This window comes from Podarcis melisellensis (assembly GCF_964234715.1).
Source record: "Podarcis melisellensis genome assembly, chromosome: 16".
NCBI classification, from domain to species: Eukaryota; Metazoa; Chordata; class Lepidosauria; order Squamata; family Lacertidae; genus Podarcis; species Podarcis melisellensis.
In genome coordinates, this window is record NC_138533.1 from 33,291,771 (window position 1) to 33,313,501 (window position 21,731).

The 21,731-nt window shown below is 45.7% G+C and overlaps 1 protein-coding gene across 1 annotated transcript in view; it reads right to left on the reverse strand.

Annotated features, from left to right (window-relative positions):
* The window catches only part of ULK1 (unc-51 like autophagy activating kinase 1), a 113,484-nt gene that overhangs the window by 26,641 nt on the left and 65,112 nt on the right, over positions 1–21,731 (reverse strand). Inside the window, exons 10-16 of the mRNA XM_081893270.1 lie at positions 18,951–19,033; positions 17,237–17,287; positions 8,331–8,419; positions 6,871–7,024; positions 4,348–4,408; positions 2,770–2,859; positions 1,572–1,700 (exon numbers count right to left, since the gene is read on the reverse strand). Coding sequence (XP_081749396.1) covers positions 1,572–1,700; positions 2,770–2,859; positions 4,348–4,408; positions 6,871–7,024; positions 8,331–8,419; positions 17,237–17,287; positions 18,951–19,033 — 657 coding nt within the window. The remainder of the gene's footprint in view (positions 1–1,571; positions 1,701–2,769; positions 2,860–4,347; positions 4,409–6,870; positions 7,025–8,330; positions 8,420–17,236; positions 17,288–18,950; positions 19,034–21,731) is intronic.

Below are 21,731 nucleotides of genomic sequence, written 5' to 3' on the forward strand. Positions count from 1 at the left end.
AGGCAGAATATCCGAAAGGCGGTGGGATCTTAGACAAGTCAAAACTGAAAAAAGAAGCTCAACCACTTTGATAAAAGAACCATGTTAAACGACGCAACGCAGAGTAAAACCAACTTTAAAAAGAAGTCCCTACCCTCAAGGATCTCCCAATCCAATTTTTGGCAGGGTTAGGTAGCTAAGTAGCCCAAGCTTTGAACCTGGGACCTTGTGCATGCCATCTTTCGCATCTCTAGCTAGGGCTCAAAAAAACCACTGCTTGCAAAGCCCTGGAGAGCCACTGCCATTCAGTCTGTAGCAGACTCCAAGTCTGTCTTTGGTATAAGACAGCTTCCTTTGACGACAATGGAGAAAGAGGAGTGAAGATAACAGAAACAGAGACGGCAGGAATAGAAGAGACAATGGATGAAGGAAGTATGCAAACAAATGCAGTATAATACTTAAGGCTCCCCTTCCATATGCAACTCACCTGGCAGGATTGTACTGTAAGGCTCATTTTGCATGAGGAGGAAGAGGACTGAGAAACAAAGTTTGAAGCATCAAGGGGGGAAATAAGGGAAACAAACAGTTTTCCCCCTTTAGACTCCCTTTCCTCTCCCTGTTGTCTCCTCTGTATCAAACTTTAGTTTGCACTTTCCTCACAGCAGGACTATTTATTGTTAATCTAACATGTTATGCACATTGAAAAAAAGGAAAGGCATAGATGTTCAGGGATGGAGTTCTGAGCACAAGGAACAGCAATGAACAAAGTGCAGAGTCATTTACAAGAGTGGACCATTAGCTGGCCAAATGTCCTCAATCAACTAGAACAAAAAGCCTATCAAAATGCCCATGTTTGTATTGCACACATTTTTAGCCTTTTAGTGCATCAATGCTCTGAAGGCAGGATGCAACCTATTAGTACACTATAATATGAAAATCCCAAACAAACAGTTCTTAAAAACAAAGCCAACATAAAGTCACCCAAATTCAAGCTGATATAAAAAGATCTTCAAGGCTTTCCTGAAGTCCAGCTAAGAATGAGCCACACTCCAGAGATCCTGGGTCACCACAGAAAAGGCTCTGACCTGGTACATACCAACCTAAGAGCTTTCACTGGGGTGAGAGAGAGTAGCCTTGAGAGCATGTTTATAGTCATTTACTAAAAAGTTCTTTTGTGGCATAGAACCAAAATAAGATCCCACAGATGAGGAAATGGCAAGACAGGTTCCCAAGGTGTCCCTAATCTGCGTGCAAATTATTTCAGAGCAAGACCATTTCTTAATCCCAGTGAGATCATAATGAGCCTTCAGACAAGCTTGTGAAAAGGATGTTGGAGACAGGCTAATTGCATGCCACTGGACGTATGCAATTCTGCAACCTGCCGCCTGGTGCTCCTCCTTCATTTCCATGGGGCATACCAGACATTCTCTAGACTGCACCCAGGTGTTCTCTAGATTGCTCATGAACAACCCCCAGGGTTGCTACCTTTCGACACTGATTGATGCCGAGTCAATTATACCAAAGAACATTGGCAGCGAGACAAGAATACAGCCTCCCGGACATCTCGGCGCTATCAAAGCCTCAGTACTCACCGTGGGGAAGTGTATTGATTAGGAGACTGAAGGTTCTGCTCAATCCGCCGGTAGTTGTGGATCTGTGTGGGGACTGGGATGGGGACCGATTGCCCATGCTTGCTGCCTGATGAAAACTGCCCAGGCCGGCTGCAGGACAAAAAGCACAGAGCACTTTTAGGGGAGGACGGGTACTCGGAAAAGTGGAAGGGTCTGTTGAGAGGAGGAAACAGTAGGAAATGGGTGGTAGGAGCCTGGGAGCAGTGGAGAATTGGATCACAGAAATGTTTACGGCTGTGGAGCAGGGGAGCTGGGAACTGTTTTAGCAAACAAAACACCGGCTGCAGGTTTTGGACAGGGAAGATATGTTCAGTGGGCTTCTCACTCCTTCCTTGATACGGACACCAATTGCCCTCTCTTCTCCTTGATGCAAGTGGAGAATGCTGCCTCGCTGCTTGCATGCTCAGAGAGGGCACCGAAGGAGGCAACAGCAGCCAGGAGGCCCTGGGTGGTGGCCCTGCAGGCTGCAGCTCAATGGTAGAGCACCTGTTCCGTGTGCAGAAGAAGGTCCCATTGAGCTCAATAGATCAACAGTCTGACTCTGTAAAAGGCAGATTCCTAGGTTCCTAACTTACCGGGGGTTGTGGGCCTTGTCAAATGCCCACCAATACTGACCCCAATGCTGGACCTGGGAGAACCAAGTTATACTGGAGAACAGTATGGTAACTGACAGAGTGGGATTGCTGTTTGGGCCCAGAGAGGGAGAAGGAAAGCTGGCAACTGGAGGGTGTGGTGGTGCCAGTGAAGGGATTTTGGTAGGCAAGTTGTAGAAAGTGGTGCATTAGGACTGCCAACGTTTTTTTGAAGGAACCCACTGTTCCCCCAAATCAAAATATGAGGTCTCCTCCACCCAACCCTAGGAAAAAAATGTGGCTTCTGCTAGGTTTGGCTTTCCAGCTCATGTCTGTTCAGTGCCCTCTCTCCACCCCTATAAGTGTATAGAAGCAGCAGTAAGCTCAACGACCCTGGTTGCTCTTTGCTGCTGGTAGGGGAATTCAATTCTCCCTTTCCTCCAGTAGCAAAAGCTCCATGAAAGTATAGCAAAGCCCCAGAGATATTCCATGAGAGTTAAATCAAATCTGCACACACAGTCACACACTCCTCTTTTTTGGGGGGGGGGATGAGGAGTGCCAACGCTCTCATCCGATTTTCCTCTTACCCTGATGGGCTTGGAGAGCTGCTGTAAGGAGGGGACGGAGATGGGGTTCTTCCTTGGCTTTCCAAGCCTGCTGAAGCCACCAGGGAACTCCTGTAAAAAGGCAAGAAAAAAACAACAGCAACATTATTTGCAGTAGAGGGAGATGCCAGTGCTTCAGTGAACCTTGCCAAGCCTACTACAAGTTGTAGCGAGAGCTACCAGCTTCGACAGCCTGAAAGGATGATCAGACAAATTGTGGAGGGTAAGACTATCAAAGGTGATTAGTCATGCATAATGCTGCTGAACACAGTTGCCGGGGAACAGGAGCTTTTGCACTCACATCTTTCATGTGGACTTCCCCTGGTTGGCCAATGAGGGATAAGAATTTTGGGCTAGATGGGCCATTGGCTCGATCCAGCATGGCTGCTCTTGTGTTCTCAAGTTGCAAGCTTCTTAGTCACATTTGTTGTTTGCAACAAATGATTTCTTCACAACCTTTCCATGCCAGGAAATGAATTGGCTGGATCCACTGTACACAGCTTGCCCCATGGATTCTCCTGAGCCTCCATGGAGGCTCCCTCAAGGGATCCAGGGGCTCTTTACTGAAAGACCACAAGTCAGTGGTAAGAGCGCATGATTTATACATGGAAGCCGCAGAGTTCAGTTGCTGGTATCTCCAGCCACAGTCTCAAGAGAGCAACAAGGGGAAAGACTTTGGAGAGCTGTTGCCAGGTCAGGGACTGTGTTACTGGGACTCCCAACTCTCCAGTAAGCATGGCCAATGGGAGTTCCAAGGATGAGGGGAAAGACATCTAGAAGGCCACATGTTCTCATCCCTGGAGCAGACAGTACTGCGTTAAGCTGGTCAAATGGCCTCAGTATAAAACTGTTCAAGATGGTATCTAACACCAAATAAGCTGGCAAAAATGTACAAGTCTAAATCAAATAAGTGTTGGAAATGTAAAGAGAAAGGAAGTTCTTTTTATCATATGTGGTGGTCTTGTAGTAAGGTTAAGGCTTACTGGGAAATGATATACAATGAAATGAAAAGGATGTTTAAAATAACATTTGTCAAAACAAAACAAAACAAAACAAAAGCCTTTCTCTTCGGAATTATAAGGATAGAATGACCTAAATTGTATAGGAACTTATTCAAGTATGTGACTACAGAGGCAAGAATGCTACTTGCCCCAAAATGGAAAGAAGAAGAAGTCCCAGCAAAGGAAGAATGGATACAAAAACTTATGGAATATGCAGAAATGGCGAAACTTACCGGGAGAATAAGAAATCAAGTTAACAAACTTTTTATAAAAGAATTGAAATGGTTTGTTGAATATTTACAGATAAATTGTAAACAGATAAAAACACCGGCAGGATTATTGTAATAACCTGCAGTTACATAAGAGTATATATTTAAAGAAGATAAATAAATGAGTAAGTTAAGTTAATATGGATATGCAGAAGATATTAAAAATAAATTCAAGCAACCACAGAAAGAGGGGGAAGGAAGTCAAGTTTTAAAATGTTAAAATGATTGTAAAATCAGTTAAATAAATAAAAAGTATAAATAAAATAAAAGCACACACTAAAGATCCTTACCCACTGCACATCAGGCTGTCCTGGATAGTTTTTCCTCCTGCAGCCTCCACAGCGATATCACCTAAGTTTTAAAAAGTTCTGAAAAGATTAATTTCAGGCCTATGCTGCAGTAGTAACATAAAGAGCATGGGCATGCACAATTAATCCCCCCCCCCCCGGTCTGTGGACATGTGAGAACTGCACATAAAGGAGAGGTCTTTGAAGGCCCTCAAATGTTAGAAGAGAGAATTTTTAGAAGAGAGACTGAAGCCACGGAGGCCTCTCTTGCTTCCTTTCTTTGGGAACGACGGCTTCTTCTCAACACCACTAAGGTGAGCCTTTCCACAATTAGGTTAAAAAGAAAGCGTGGGGAACCTGTGGCTCTCCAGTTATAGCTGGACTCCAACTCCCATCAGCCCTAAGCCAGCATGGCCAATGGTGGGGGAAGAAGGGACCTGTAGTTTGGCAACACCTGGAGGCTGCAAGTAGAGATTCAGTACGGACATTCATGCCTGTGACGACCCCATTATTCACACAGTGGGAGGCTAGCTAGACCTTAGCCATGCAATAACCAGGTCTTGTGTGACCTTCTGTACAAACTTGTATGATAGGATGGGAGTGAAGACACTTTGCTCATATGCGAAGAGGTGTGATTGCTCAAATAACACAAAAGGTTATGGCCCAAGGCTTGCAATATCTGAAAAGCTGGACCTGTAGCAGGGGCAGAGGGTTCCTGTTCAAGGCACCAAACAAGCCCCTTTCTTGCATACTACAGTCAATCCCATTCCTTATGCCTTTGAACATATTCAGCCCTCAGTGGGCTGTACAATCCCTCAATGACATTTTGAACTTCCTCAAGCCTGCTGCCACCTCCCCGCTTTTGTGTATGGAGGGTCTCATTTTGGCTAGATAAAAGATTGGCGTTCAGAGAATGAGCTTCCTATTGGGAGCCTGTAGGGTATTTTTCAAACAATTTCAGTTTTGCAAATCCACGTATTTGTTTGTTTTTTAAATACATGTGCGATTTCATTTCCGTTTGCAGAAGATAGGAGATTTTCCAGCACTCTGTGGCATCATGGTGTGCTTGCGTCACATCCCTTTGAAAATGTATCAAGGTTCGCACACGTATGCACACCACAGCACCCTTTGCCTGGTGCCTGTGGCTCATCCCAGCGGATAAGTATTACTGAGGGTTCAAACATCAAAAATGGGCACCAACTTGCAGTGCCTCTTTCCCCGGGAACACTGGTTTCAGGGGACCCTGGGCAAAGTGTTCTCTGGAAGGCCTCCTGCATCTCTGGTCCCTCTTGGGAACTTATTGAATGGAGGAGAACTGTGGCACTTCAAGGAGGGACAGGGAATCATCAGTGTGGGTATGGGGGGCACCATTTTCATTCCCCCAAAGACCCCCAATATGGCATCACTCTGGGGCAATGAGAGGAATTTAAATAGAGGCCCACCACAAGGAAAAGGACCAGGGTGGGGGGCTGGACAAGCATGAAGTGTGCTCCCTACTAGCTGGGTCCCCAGCACCTGCCTACGAATAGTGGGTCCTGCCAGTGTGCCTTTTTCCAGCTCCTGGACATGTAATTGGATGGCAGGAGCTCCCAAACACGGACCTAAAACACTGGTTCCCAACAAGCCTGCCTGCTCAGCTATCTCCCCACCAAGGCTTCTCGCTACAGAAAACCCCAAGCTGAAGAACAAACGATTTCAAATCTCAGGAGCTTTGTGAACAGGGAAGCTGTTCCCCTTCTCCTGTTCAAAGCTTGCAACGCTATCTGGACATTAATCTGCCCAAATAATTCTGTTTGCAAAGGGGGAGAGTGGGGCTAACCATGCTAGTTTGGCCCCTTTACTCTCTGCAGTTAGAGGGCAGCTGCCTGCCCCAGGCTGCCTGCTCTGCTTGGGTCACCCTCCCTGCATAACAATGGAAGGAAGGACCCATGGAGAGGGGCAGAGCTCTTGCACTCGTCCCTGCTCCTTCCAGTCTCTCATGCGCTGCTGCAGAATGGAAGAGGCATACCTAAATATAACGATATATTACTCGCCCTTCACCTCCCAAGGTCCCAGTGCAAGTCACAGCAATTTGAAATACAATATTAAAAACAGCTTAAGAACAAATCGCAACCGCGAGAATAGGACGGGCTCATATGAGAATACAGGCTCATATGAGAAAAACGGCACAGATGCCCCTCTGCAGGGAGGGAATGCCCCAACTTTGTGGCTGCCACAGAGAATGCCCTCTCCTGGGCTGCTGCCACCCTGAGCTTCTGATAACGGTGGAACGACTCAAAAGGCTGTCATTGCTGATCTCAACAGCAGAGACAGTCTGTGGGCAAGGAGGTGGTTTTCCAGATAGTTGGGGCCCAAGTCTCTTAGGGCTTTAAACACTAAGGTGAGCATACTGATTTCGGCCAAGATGCAAACTGGGAACCAACAGGGCTCGTGAGATTATGGTTGCTGTCTCCTGCCTTTGAGGCATGCCCACAACCTCTTCTGCCACACCACGCCTCTGCTTCGAAAAGAAACCAGACTGCTTACTTGCAAACTGGGCTGGCACCATGACGAAGTCGTCGGTGTCACAGGAAGAGTTCTTGCTGCTGCCGCCAGCCGACTCCTTCGACCCATGAAGGAAGCCGGGCTGGGTAGGAGAGGCTAAAACCTTCTCAGGGAGATGTGCCATCTCTCCAAGGGACTGTTCAAGGGAAGGGGAAGGAGAAACAGGAGTGAAAACGCAAACCTCGGAAGAAACTCCTTCTGCAGGCTCTTCCGCACCAAAAAGCACTCCCAGAAAAGGAGGTTCTGCTAGCACATGGTGTCTATGGAACAGCTGCTTCTTTCAAGGCAGTTCTCCAAAGGTCCCAAGACAAAACTATGCCCTTTCAGTGGCCCCAGAACCATTGAGTGGTGCCGTCGGCAGGGAATTGGGACGGTTCTTTGACACAGAAAGTCCCCCAGTATGTGGTGGCTGTTATCCCATTATTACCTTACAGAAGCGATGTTGTGGGCTAGCGATGTTGTAACCATACAAAAATTGCCACCAAATTTGCTTTTAGTCTCTGCTTTCTTACAATATTTAGAGGGTTGAAGGAACAAATCTTCAAATTTGCAGGTGGAAATGAGAGCCATATTTTGAGTTGGGGTTCTCATTGTTCCTTTATTCCCTACACACTAAGCCCCTTGGGGCGGAGGGTGCCATGAAACCAATGGTGCAACCACAATTAGAATATAGTGCACATGGTTCTGCTCACTGTATCTCAAGCAAATGATACTGTAGAGCTGGAAAAGCTACAGAAAAGGTGCAATAACTCCCTTAGGAGGAGTTCTTGGGTTTGTTTTTGAAGAGAGCAAGGGAGGACATGTTAGAGGTTTAGAAACTGATGCGCAATACAGAGAAAATGGATTAAGCGAACTAGTTTTTCCTCTCTCCAGAACCCAGGTTCACCCAATGAAACTGAATAGAGCAAGATTCAGGGCAGACCAAAGAGATAGAGAGGAGGGCTCTTCCTCCCCCTGCCCCAGCGCAAGTATATTGTAGAACCTACTTCCGTAAGATGTGATAAAGTCCACGAACTAAGGTGGCTTTAAAAGGGGATTAGACACATTCATAGAGGATAAAGCTACCCATATGCTGCCTCCAGGATCCAGAGCCAGCCTGCATCTGAATACAGACTGCTGGGGGTGCCAAATGGGCAGAGAGCTGCTGTGCTCATGCCCTGTTTGTGGGCTTTGGAGAGGCTTCTGGGCTGGTCATTGTGAGGAAGCAGGATGCTAGACTAGACGAGCCTTCGATCTGAGTGCTTCTGATGTGGGCTGACTTGGGACCTGCCACACACCGCTTAAGATGGTTCTCTCCCTTGATAATGCCACCCTGCATGGTCGACTGGTGGCGTGGTGGGCACCCAGAGGAGGACGTCGTCAGCAGCCACCAGAACGACCCAGTGGCAAACAAGAGGGAGGAGGAAAACCAACAGCGCTCAAGAGGCGTGCATTGTACTTACGGGAGGAGATGCGAGATGGGACGTGGAAGAGCTGCTGGACGAACTCCCAGACCCAGAGCTCGGATAAGAAGGCATTGGCACAGAAGCAGCTGAAGAAAGAGGGCAGGGGGAGGGGAGAGAAGAAAGAAAGGTCATGCTTTCTAGGTTGTCAACAGCGGGATTAGAACAGCTTTCTTGGCTTCCTCACGCTAACGGATTTACCTCAGGTGCCAGGCGACGTCACTGAACTGAGGCAGGGAGGGGGGAGGGAGAAACAAGTTGGCATTCAGGGCAACTGAATGTGGCAGGTGCTCTTTCGCTTGCCCCCCGTCTGTGAAGCTGTCATGTATTTCACCCCGCAGCAGATTCTGAAGTCTGAGGCACCATTTTCTAGCTTCTAAATGCCTTTGGTCTCTGTCAGGGGTAGTCAATGCAGATGGCGGACTCCCAGCTCCCAACAGCCCCAGCTAGCATGGCCAATGGTCGGGGGGGGGGAGTGCAGGCCAACAACGTTTGGAGGGCACAAGATAGGCCCAACCTGCTGACTGCCTTCTAGAACGCAAACAACGTTTTTTGTTGCAGCACTGCATTAGTGGCATGACTCAGGTCTACTATATTTCTTAAAAAACCAGGGATCCTTTTTCCATCCTCATGCGCAGACTCTTGCGGTGTTGTGGCTTTAAGTATTTTTTAGGATGTGGTTGGCAGTTTTGAATTGGAAGCCACTCCGAAAGTCCTCAAAGCCAAAGCGCAGGGTCCGAAATAATGCAGACAGTGGTCAAGTACACTTGACAGAGCCTTCCCTAAATGCCCTTTGGAATTCCTTACCCAGATAATCTGGAGTCCTCCAGATCTTGTTGGGACTCAAACCCCCATTGTTCCCAACCACTGGGAGCTGGAGTCCAGCAATATCTGGAGGGTCACAACTTATTCTAATTTATCGATCACCTTACACACATGCCTCAAGGCAATGTACCAAATGCAGCAGAACCAGCTGAAAAGAGTTAAACACCACCAAAAAATAAATAAACAGCAGCAGATAAATTTCTGAACAACACCAAATATACCCATGGCAGAAACCTAGTCATACTGTTGGGAAAGCTGCTAGAACAAAAAATGCCTTTGGTAGCTTCCAGAAAGGGCAGATAATGGGCATCTGTTGTATCTCAGCAGGAATGCTGTTCCACAGAACAAGGGCAGCAACACTAAAAGCACTTCTCCAAGTTACTGCAGAGCGAGCTTCCAATTTCTTTGGAAGTTGCAGGAGAAGCTCTTCCATAAACTGCAGTGGTGGATAAGCTGGTCTCTTAAGAAATCTGATCCTGAGCTGTTTAGAGTCTTAGTAGCAAAATGTTTGAACTTGGCCCAGTAGAGGACGGGAAACAGTCCAAATCCTGCAGCCTTTGAGGTGCTGCATCCTGGTGGCAGCTTTCTTTCTTTCACAAGCAGCCTGGCTATGGTATCCTGCCCCACCTGCTCCCTCTGGGTCAGCCCCAAGGTAGCTCCACATGGAGAGCATTGCAGGTATCTACCCATGAAGTTACCAGCGCATGGAGAACTGTGGTGAAGTTCTCCATCCCTGCCCTAGAGCTATCGGTATGGCTTCCTCCAATGACATTCCAAGCAAAAGAGAGGGTGGGGAAAAGATAGACAGATATTGTTTGGCAGGCTTCCTACCACTATCAGACATTTCAGAGGTATCTCAAGCACTGTGTCTGGTTCTTCACACAATTTGAAGAATTTATTATCTGCCGGTCTCTTTCTGTGTTTTGGGTTGGGTTGGGTTTTGTAGGCATTCAATGATGGCTTGTTTGTTTGTTTTTAAAATCATTTCTGAGCTGCCTTGAGTACCTCACATTGATGCAGAAAAACAGAACTGGAATACTTTCAAGTAAATAAATAAAGCGCAAGAGAAAATATAAAGAAAACTGAGCCCTGGAGCACAGTGAAATTGATTGATTCTGAATTTTCACATCATGTGTGAAAAACGTTTTAAAACATTGCTATTTGTTTTGAAGGGTGGAAGGCTATAATTAATTTTGAAGGGTGTGAAGCTGTTTTTTCTCTCTCTGTACAACAGCAACAGGAAAATTACCGTCCGGCTATAGCTTCTATTACTCCAAAAGAATGAGATGATGTACTTTTCTCCAGCTGATAACTAGAAGGCTAAGATGATGGTGGTTGCACACAGAAGAAAAATGTTCTCAGTAAAATCAAAACATATTTAATTGATGAAAACATCCCTGGGGACTACCATAAAATGACATCATATTGCTGATGTTTTAACAGCCAGGTGTTCACTTGCCCTGTGAAACTATGTTTTGGCTGCCTGCGCTTAGCATATTTTGGCAGACAAGCACCATTCTGAGCTAAGGCACTGGTTGGATTGGTGTGAGGAAACCAATGGGATAACCCGATAATAAAAAGAGGGAGGGAATTATTTGTACACTGCAAGGGAAGGAGAAAACAAAGCAGGATTTTTGTCTATGCAAGCCTGGATGATATATGCTCAGAAAGGGAAAGAGGGATTAATCAGGATATGCAGTAGCAATGGGTAACTAAAATGAACCATGGAAGGGGGGCGGGGAAGGGAAGTCAATGACTATCGTATGGTTATCTTTTGGCTTGAATGTGAACATTTGAAATGGAAAATTATTTTTTAAAAAATTAAAAGAGAACAGGGGAGGGGGCCAGAGCTTAGAGGTAGAGCTCATGCTTTGCATGCCAAACACCTGAGCTCCAGTCCCCGAAATCGCTAGTTAAAACAATATGGGGTACTGGGTGATGAGAACAGCCTCCTCTGGAGGTTCTACAAAGTCACTGCTGGACCAAACAGACAGTCTTAAGACTAGATGGCCACAATAGTTAATAGGGTAAGTTCCTTCCTATGTGGTGGCAAGAACTTCCGCTTTCAGTGACACTCATGTGTGGTGGTGGGGAACCAAGTGTTTGAAGATTTCATACTTGCATGATTGCATACGGAGCGCTTGCCTCATCGCGTGTGCATGATGAAGCAATGGAGGCCCAGCACTCCGCTACACAAACTGCAGCACAGATAGTACATGACGAACCACGTCTATACAAAAATCATCTTGCTATTCCCACCCAAATCTTAAGGGGAATTCAGCATAGACTTGCTGGTATCTCAGCCAGGACTCACAAATCCACACAGCAATGACGAATGGCTCATTATGACTGCCAAACTATTTACACTGCAGGTACATATGGATATAGATGGGGCACCATCCAGGGAACTGCTTTTGTATAAATGATCAGGGTTACATATTCCTCTGGGCAGGGCCGTCCACAAGCACAAGTCCAGGAGCTCACACACACTCGACCCCTGCCAGGGTTCCCTAGGACTGGAGGATTCATGTTGCATATGACTCTGCACCACTGCAGATGATCGCAAAGGAAAATCCTCTGCCAGGCTGAAGAAAGTAGTCCAGGGCGTTCAGTGCCAAGCAAGAGGCAAAAAGTAGGACTCAGCAAAAGCAAGAGTCTGGGCAGAACAGGAATGAGTCTGGTGAATCAAAGGAAGTAGCATGTGGAGAGAGGCTGGAACAGGAGATGAACAAGATTATTATTTTTGCCCCCAAGCAGGTGTGGGAAGAGAGGGGCAAAGGGTTCGGTGGAGCAATGAGACAGAGGAGATAGCTGGTGTCTCCTGCCTTGATTCCTTAAAGCGCTTTAAAAGGTCTCTAGGTGAAGATCTGGCATCCTTTAAAAGAAACTAGCTCCACCAACCTGATTACTTCACCTTGAGCCTGGAGAGACAGTGATATTAAACTTGAATTAGGTGTCTCCACCCACAAATCTTCAGATTACCTATATAATTCCTCTCCTCGCAAAAGGAGGCCTGCTGAGTCTCCAAGTTCTTGCTTAATTGAGAAAGATTAGGTCCCAGCTCTCTCTACCACAGTCTGTTCTAAAAATGCAGCACAGCTCACTTGGGGGAGAAATCTTCCTTAGATGAACAACACCACAGCTGAATTGTTGAGCTGCGGTGGTTCTGGCCTAGTGAAGGGCTCTGCATTAAGCAACAATTACATTGGTGAATTTATAAAGTGATAGTGGGGTGGGGCGAGACACACAGACAGAGGTATTTTAAAGGGGTTCCGGTCAGTTCCAATGCACTTTCTACTGATTTGATATGGAAGCCTATCTGGGAGGTAGAATCACAGTATTGTAGAGTTGGAAGATTTCCACAAGGGTCTTCTTGTCCAACCCCCTGCTATAGAAAGGCTCCAACCCACGACCCTGAGATTAAGAGTCTCATGCTCCACTGACTATGTGCAGAAAGAGGGAACTAGAAAACTGAGAAAAGTTGCATGTGAAATACTGGGAGGGCCACAACACTTCAAACACAGTAGTTGATTTAAGAACTTTTAAATCCACTAACATGGCGCTAAATATTATACCAGCAGTGCAGGTTTTTTTAAAAAATATAAAGGAGTTTATTTAAAAACAACTGCAAGTGGAAAGAACTATCTTAAAAGAGGCAGTCTCCCTACTTATAGAAGGCATCCTCACAGAAGAGGCATTATTTACTTTTTTTTAAAAAAATAATAATATTTATTCAGAATTTCATAAAAACACATTTACAAAAAGAAAAAAAGAAAAAAATAGAACAAGAAAAAACACATAAAAGAACAAAGAAAGAAAAATACAAATCTCGGGTTGCATCTTTTCAATTACTTATTTCTTGGACCTCCTCACACCTCCCTTTTTGTATTCCACTTTAATTTGTTATTCCAGCAAATTCTTCCTTTATTTACACATGGTAGGGAACACTTCTAGCAACAATGGCGGGGAACCTGACTTCCTCCATAGGTTGTGGGACTCCAACTCCCATCAACCTCAGCCAGCATAGTCAATGATCAAGGATGGTGGGAGTTGTAGTCCAGCATTCATAAAAAGGGCTGTAGCACCCCCAACCATTGCTGTAGGATGAGACCTGCTACAACACATCTGAACACAAAGGAAACATGCCAAGTGCTTTAGAAACTGTTTTTGCCCAATAGATTAACTGATAAAACTTAATTAAAACTTTCATGATTTAGCAACTGGCACTTCTTTAACTGAGCTGCAGCTCTAGCCTTACCACTGCCGGTACCACCAATATGACCCCACACAGGTTATTGTTGCCATGCAATATCATTAGTTATCATTAATTTGGGGGGGGGGGGAGGAAATCCACTAAGCAACTTTTGTGGCAAAATACAAACACTTCTACCCAAGTTATACAGTTTCGTTTTTAGAAAAATATTTATTTTTCATAATTCAGAAATACAGATGTCTCACTTTACAGATATATATATAAATAGAAAAAAGGAACAAAGCATATAAATAGGCTATAAATAAATAAAACTGGAACAAACATATAGAAAACAAGTTTCCAGATAACAGAATGAAGGCATCCAAAAAGACTCGGTGGTGCTGAGAAAAGATAAAGAACTTGCACAATGCCCAGTTTCTTTACTGGGTAGGCCAAGGAAGATTAAAAAAAAATCAAGGAAAGAGAGAATTGTATGAGGCAGAAACCAGTGACCATATCTTGGTGGAAGCTACCATGATCAACACAATACATTCTCTGTTGCCAAGCTCATTGGTTTCACCCAGCTCGATTTCATCTATCCTGACAAATATCTCTCCAAGGTCTCACAGAGATATTTTCCTGTCCTGACACCCTTCTGACTAGAGAGCTGTCTGCACGGTGTACTGAGTGATGGTGTCTTCCAATAACACCACCAGGAGACCAGGCAAATAGCCACTGGTAAAGCAAGTGCTCAGGGAATCGTATGAATAAGACTTTTAAAAGAAGCACAAGCGAGCTGCTCCGGTCGTTTATCCATCACATCACAGGTAACAAGAAATCAGAGGATGAAGAGGCCACCTCTGTCCTCAAAATGGTTCCCCTAAACACTGAGATCTCTAGGCACCTTCAGTTTTCTGGTTCTTCTGAGTCCCGATTAATGAACACACACAAGCAGCAACATGGCAGCCACTCACCACACAAGAGTCACTCGCCACATGGATCTGGAGCCTTTCAAACCTAACACCACAAATCTTTGGAGGGCCTGTCCAGGTGTGAGGATGAGGGAACGGAGGAACGTGGGTTACATCCAACTAACTTTTAGAGTGGACCCACTGAAATTAATGGACCTAAGTTAGTCATGTCTACCCTAAGCATGAATAACTTGGACACAACTGAACACTGCTGGAGTCACATGATCAGCTGCCTTCTGGGATTCGACTGACTACCATATTACTATTCTTTATGAACTGGGCCTGAGGCCCCTACAGGCAAGTATTAGGACTGAAGTACATGATTACAAGCCTCCGGACAAAAGCCCTCTCGTATACCAAGCACCAAAAGATGAAAAACTTGAGCTTCTCTTCTCAGTTTGGTTGTGCAGCATAGTTTTCTTTTCTGGCTGAAGGCTGTGACCTGATGAGCTTTCTTCCCGATTCACACCCAGATGTAGCTGTGCCGTGACCCGGGGCGTGCAAGCGCCTGTTGGCATGGGCGTCTCATGGGACCAGTGTCCCAAGGCAGTGGGCTGGACGATGCGGGAGACAGTGGCCGGAAGATGGGAGCCCTTCTCTGCCTCTCTTGGCTTGGCTGTTTTGGCAGGGTCACCCCACGGAGCGGTTGTGAGGAGACTGGCAGCGAAGGAAACGGAGGCCAAGTCAAGAAAATCCTTTCTTGCTTCTGCGGGGATCCCCGCGGGCTGCAGCTCGGCTTCCATAACGCCGGAGCCGATGGCGGTACTGTTCGCGGTGGCTGCCAGGCTGCCTGGGGCGCAGAAGATCCTTCCTGGTTGGCAAGGGGCTCAGATTTCGTAGAAATGTTTCTCCACTGGGGCAGCGTGGTGGGAGCAGGGAAGTCTGCAGGTCTGTAAGTGCCCTTGAGTCGGGAAAACGCTTTCCGGTTTCGAGGGTGGCCTTCCCCCCAGGGTGACACTGCGGTTGTAGGTAAGGACCGGGAGGGCTTGGAAGCGCCCCTAAACCAGGAGAATATTTTTCTGCCCGTGGGAGTGACACCTAAGTATAGTTAAGGGAGGGGGGGATTGTATTATTTAAAATTATGATCAGGGAATGAAATCATAACTCTCCTGCTTCGAAGCAATGGTGACCCAAGGCTTAGGTCTCCCTACAGGCGTCCAATGTTAGGACACCATGTGGCAGGATTATGACAGGTTTAAAGCAAAATGTAGAAGTCCCCAGGGTCTCCCATCGTTTGCTGACTGGCTGACTTGATAAGAGAATTGATCCATGATAATTGCGCTCGCGCTCTCTCTCTCTTTCTCTCTCTCTCTCTCACACACACATACACACACGCTACAACTATCACTACGTAGTTCCAAAAACACTATTTGGTAAACCCGCTCCAGTGAAGGGGCACTTTGTCAGGTGAGAATTGGAAAAGTAAAAGCCCCCTGCCCCCAGCCCCCACTGACCCAGTCTTGCACGTGGTTCTCACCCCACACATTCCTATTACGTCAGAACCCACATATTTGCCGAGATAATGTCTAGCTCCACCCTTGAACTAATCCTGTTGCAGATGGATTATGCTATAGCAAAGCCCATGCCTGATTTAAGTTCTGCAATTCACTGTACAAAGCCACTTCATACACAGAGTCAGATTACTGGTTCATCAAGCCCCCTCTTCCCCAATATGGTGCCTTCCACATGCTTTGGAATATAACTGTTTTCCTCCTCCAAAAACTAGGTGCGTCTTGTGGTCTGGTGCGTCTTATAGAGCGAAAAATACGGTAGCTCCCATGAGCCCCATCTAGCCCCACGATTGCCAACAGTTATAGTTCTGAGAGAACTGGAGGGCATCTGGTTGGGGCTAGCTAAATACTGCTTCTTCTCAAAGTGGTAGTGGCTTTCCAAGGTCTCCCAGATTCGTGCCCTAAGATTCTTTCAGTGATAACATGTGGGAAACTCAAACTTGACCTTTTGCATACAAAGCATCTATTCTACCGCAAAAATCATAGCATGTGTTCTTTGGGAAATTCTTAATTTTTCATCTCTCTCCTAAGAAGAAACTTCTCAGGTGCCATTTAGATGTATTCTCAACACGTAAGAAAGCCTCTGTTTACTTTCCGTTCTGAAACTGTTCCACTTTCCAACCACAGCTGCAAAATTCTCCACCCCTTAGACCTCATAAGTGAATGGATTGTCCTGTTTCAGTGTATGCTACAGCCCATTACTTCAGGCACAAAAATGAGCTCAACAAAAAGCAGAAACCACTATTATAAAGATTAAATCTAAAGCGGCCAGACAAAGTCATGATGACATGACTCCCTTTATCATCGTAAAAAAAACCCAGACAGAATTAATGTGACAAACTCAGTGCCAAAACATTGTTCCTGTGCAGTGATTACATATCTTTTAAAAATGCCAAAGGGAATTGGATTTACATATTTCAGCTACATGATTAAAACTGCCAGTTTCTGAAGCACTGCAAGAGATGATATGTGCCAATTAATAAAGATGCTTAAGTCTCACTGACTTGCCGGCTATCACAGTTGAAAGAATACTTACATGTCCCTCAAAAGAGGGTCTTGAAGTGTAACAAAAACCCCGCCCTCCAAAAAGCTAAGCTACTCCCACAGTTTTTAGAAGGCTGAGATTTTGTCAGCACCTAGTCAAGTTACTAATAAAGGTCTGAAAATTTGGGAGGTGCAATTTGCTTCTCCAGAGAGGCAGCCTTCTAGCACAGAGCAAGCCAAGTCATCTACAGAATGGAATGTTTGGGCTGTGGAAGTTCTGCCGTCTCTTCTCACACCCGAATGAGCCAAAGAGAGAACCACCAATAACGTGCTTCTAAGCTTGCACAGTGCAAGCTGAAATCTACAGCGCAGGTCCGTGTATGTATTGCAAAAAAAGAGACTGAGATAACGAAACGAACTTACATTTTTTCATAGAGGCACTTGCATCCAAGAAAGGGTGATGGAAAAATTCGTCTGAAGAAAGAAAGAGGAAGAAAACGTAAATATCGATGTTTTGCAAAGTTCGAGTTCAATCATGCAAAAAACCAAAAACCAAACAATGTTTAATGATCTTACTTGTTTAAGCAGGATTTGTATCCTGCTTTTGAGCCCTCAAAAAACTCTTGGGTAATGTGCCAAGTCTAGCTTGAGAGCATTTAAAACAGTCCTGGCAATCTTCTTCAAGAGCCAAGCTATCAGGTGCAGGACAGAGGCCCTGAGAACAGGAGATTTTTAACCTATTGCCCTTCACTGTGGTTCCAACCTTGATCTGGGGAGGACTGAACACGGTATTTCTCCTCTACCACCCTGCTCACTAGCCTGCATGCAGTTCCTTCTTGCCTGTGGCTACCAGGCTAGACCTTAATTCAGCCTTCCCCAGCCTTGGGTCCCTGGATGTGATTGGACTACAATTGTCATCAGCCACAGCAAGCATGGCCCATGGTCAGGGATGGTGGATGTTGTAGTCCAACTTCAGCTGTGGACCCAAGGTTGGCGAAGGAAGGCTTAAATGCAAGACAGCACCAACATTCATAGAATCATAGAGTTGGAAGAGACCACAAGGGCCATCGAATCCAACCCCCTGCCAAGCAGGAAACACCATCAGAGCAATCCTGACATATGGTTGTCAAGCCTCTGCTTAAAGACCTCCAAAGAAGGAGACTCCACCACACTTCTTGGCAGCAAATTCCACTGTCAAACAGCTCTTACTGTCAGGAAGTTCTTCCTAATGTTTAGGTGGAATCTTCTTTCTTGTAGTTTGGATCCATTGCTCCGTGTCCGCTTCTCTGGAGCAGCAGAAAACAACCTTTCTCCCTCTTCTATGTGACATCCTTTTATATATTTGAACATGGCTATCATATCACCCCTTAACCTCCTCTTCTCCAGGCTAAACATGCCCAGCTCCCTTAGCCGTTCCTCATAAGGCATCGTTTCCAGGCCTTTGACCATTTTGGTTGCCCTCCTCTGGACAACATCCAGGAGTGGCATGTCTTTACTCCTCCAAGACCACAGAGTGTCTTGCTTTTAGGCATCCTACAGCCACCTGGGAAAACCCACAGACAGCTAGTTGACAAAAGCTTACCACCGCCCAACAAAATGGCATTATTAGGTCACCCTATTAGTTTAAAGTACAATGACCATATCCACCCCACCCCCCTCAAAAATAAATAAATCCCAATGGTTTTGCTAAATCCGGCCATGCTTCATCTATAAATGTACAATTAAAACTGGGATCAGTTAATCCCTGGCCTTGATTTGGCCAGCTGTTTGGAGATGTTATCTAAAGCCCGGTTTCATTGACAACTATAATCTGAAAGAATAACAGACGGCAAACCAATTAGGATTAAGCCAGGGTTGACAGCATGATGTCTGCAAAGAATCAAACTTGAATGAAGAGAACAATCAGCAAAACTTTGCCATGCGAGATGCTGACCCCTTAAAACAGGGTCCACAATCCTCCTTCAAGCAAAGGGGTGCACTGAGCTATTGTCAACCCTTTGGGGGCACAGCCAAAGTGTGAAAGTCGGTGTGTCTGAAGTGTAAGGGCAGAGTCAATTTTATTAAAGGGCATCTCTTTCTTTGGTGTGGTTCTGGTCTGACTTGCTTACGAAGTGTCTCAGAAGGCGAAATTCCTTACCAAAGTCCATGCGGTCCTTGTGATTCCGTTGCAAGAGTCCTAGCAGCAGCTGCCTCAAGTGGGCTGATGTCTCCCTTGGAATGCTTAAAAAGAAAAAAAAGAAAGAAATCTTATATTGTGCCACACAGGTGGTGGTTGTTGTTGTTTTTATTTTTTAAAAAACAGCTACGTTTATACTACTCTTACTAGAGATTCAAAGTATTTTACAAGATCAAACGCAGTACAATGAATGGTCATAAAACAACACACAAATGACAGATGCTAATTAAAAACGGGAAAATCAAAGGCAACCAGATGGGGTGAGGAGAAACCAGTTTAGCCAAAAGCTTAATGGAAGCATTAGCTTTTACAACTGCTTAATAATCTCAAGAAAAAGCACTTGGCTCTATCTTTTTTAGGGAGAAGGATCTATAAGGCATAGAAAACCTGATATTCTATCCTGCTGTGGGGATGGATCCAACAACCATGTTGCCTAGATCTCACTCAGTGCTGTCCATAGAGAAACTAAAAGAAAGAGAAGCTACTCCGTCACCTAACTTGAGGGAAAATGCCATTTTTACTCCATTAGCTATGCTGGCTGGGGGAGATGGGAGATGGAATCCAACATCATCTGGAGGCAACATGTTGGCTAACCCTTCCCTACTGGAAACCACAGGGACTATTCCAATTCAGGTACCAAACTACCTTAAGCTTCCCTGCAGTGAACAGAACTAGTCCCTGCACACACAAAAAACTAGCTTTGCAAGGAGAAGGTTTTCATCTAACCTTCTTTCCAACATGTTCAACTTCAACACAAAGTGCCCCCCATTTTCTTTTTCACAACACTTGAAGCAGCAATTTGAAAAAAGCAAAAATGATACCCCCCCCTGCCAATCCTGGTAATATATAACAGGCAGAGACACATTCAGAAGAGAGAAGGGAGGGGGCAGAGGAAGGAAAAACCTGGCAGAGCTGTTTTAAAATTCTTGCACAGGCGAAACCAGGCCGTCTTGGCATTTGCTGTGTACACAACTTGGTGCCTGCCGCCTGCCAGGTTTGCTTGGAGAGGTCAGGTCAGGTAATGGCATATTCACGGCAAACATCCCAGATCTTTAAAACTAACACTACTCCACTTAGCCTGGCACGGCTCAGTCCCTTGCAGGCTCGCCCTCTCTCCCCACATTGATGCCTACTCAGAAATGTCAAAGTAAACAACTGTGTGCCAGGGGCTAATATTTGGGAAGCATTTCCAAACTGCTCTCACTCTCTATCAACTTTCTGCTGAATTCCAATGCTGGGAAAAACAGTAAAACCGAAGGTGGGGGCACACATGCAAGAGGGAGGGAGGGAGGGAGGGAGGGAGGGAGGGAGGGAAGAAGAAAGAAAGAAAGAAAGAAAGAAAGAAAGAAAGAAAGAAAGAAAGAAAGAAAGAAAGAAAGAAAGAAAGAAAGAAAGAAAGAAAGAAAGAAAAGGGCTAGTATGGAAAACTACAGGACATTCCTTAGAGCTCTCTTGCCCAGTGCAAAACAGGAGCTGTTGTGCAGGGGCACCTTCTGAAAACTGATCTAGGTTTTCTACGAAATCCACAGCCCTCTCTTACAGCCACTTCCTAGAAATCATAAAGCAACAGCAGCTGCAAGTAACGTCTGATCCGGGCGGGTCAACAAACAGGAATTTTCCAGCTTGGCTGGCTGGGATGTTCACGTGAGAAGCAGTGCTGCAGGCACGTGGAATGTCAGGACAGGAAGTGCTGGGCAATTTGAACGCTGCGTGGTCCTCCTTAAGGACAGCTGCATCAAAACACGCCAGGTGGTAAAGGCAGAAGGATTAAGACCTGTCTCCCAAATCAGGTAAAAAAAAAGTCCCAGCATTGCAGGAACACAGAAGCTGCATTTTTCACAACTCAGGCTATTTCTCCACCTAGCTCAAATACTGCAGGACTGGAAAACTAGTAACCTTCATAGGCTGCTAGAGCCCAGCTCCCATCATCCTTGACCACACTGGCTGGGGCTTGTAGAAGTCCAACCATGTATGAAAGGCCACCAGTCCCTGGTTTACTGTGAGTGGCAGACAAGAAAGGTATTTTGCATTGCTAGCTGCCTGGTCCTTTTGTTGATGATACATTACTTGCTTTCACAAAGAGGGCATGGAATCCCAGCATTATGTATAGAAGAAGCACACCGCCTCTGAATGAGGATGTTCCTTTCAGTGAAAATAGTTGAAAGCCGGTAATAATCTCACTGTCTCCTGTCCTCTCCAAGACCATAAATATATTAAGATCACAAGATGCAAACCAGGAAGCCTTCAGTTCAAATTTCTACCCCTGCTCAAGTTCTTTGGTAGCTGTATGCAAGCCACCAATAAATAGTTTAGGGATACCTGGCCTGCCTTATAGGGCTGGTGCAAGACAGGGATGAGGAACATGTGGGGCGCACCCTGGGTTGTTGGACTACAACTCCCATCATCCCTGACCATCACCCATGCTGGCTGGCTGGGGCTGATGGGGAATCCACCAACATTTGGAAGGCTGGCTAGAGGGATGAATAGTCTGCACTGGTGTAAGACGGTAGCTTCGCGGATTGTTATCTTCTCTGCAAAAACTAGCCACAATGGCTCACAATGGAAAGGCACAAATGCAGTTTTTCCTTCCCAAGAGAACACAAGACATGTTGTGCATCCTGTCTCACTAACAGTTTCCAATGTGGATGAATAGCAGCCCTTGGGATTCCAAACAGGAAGACTTGGACTTTTTATCCATGCAGTGAAACCAATGCCTGAACCTGAGCCCAAGCAGGTTCGTAC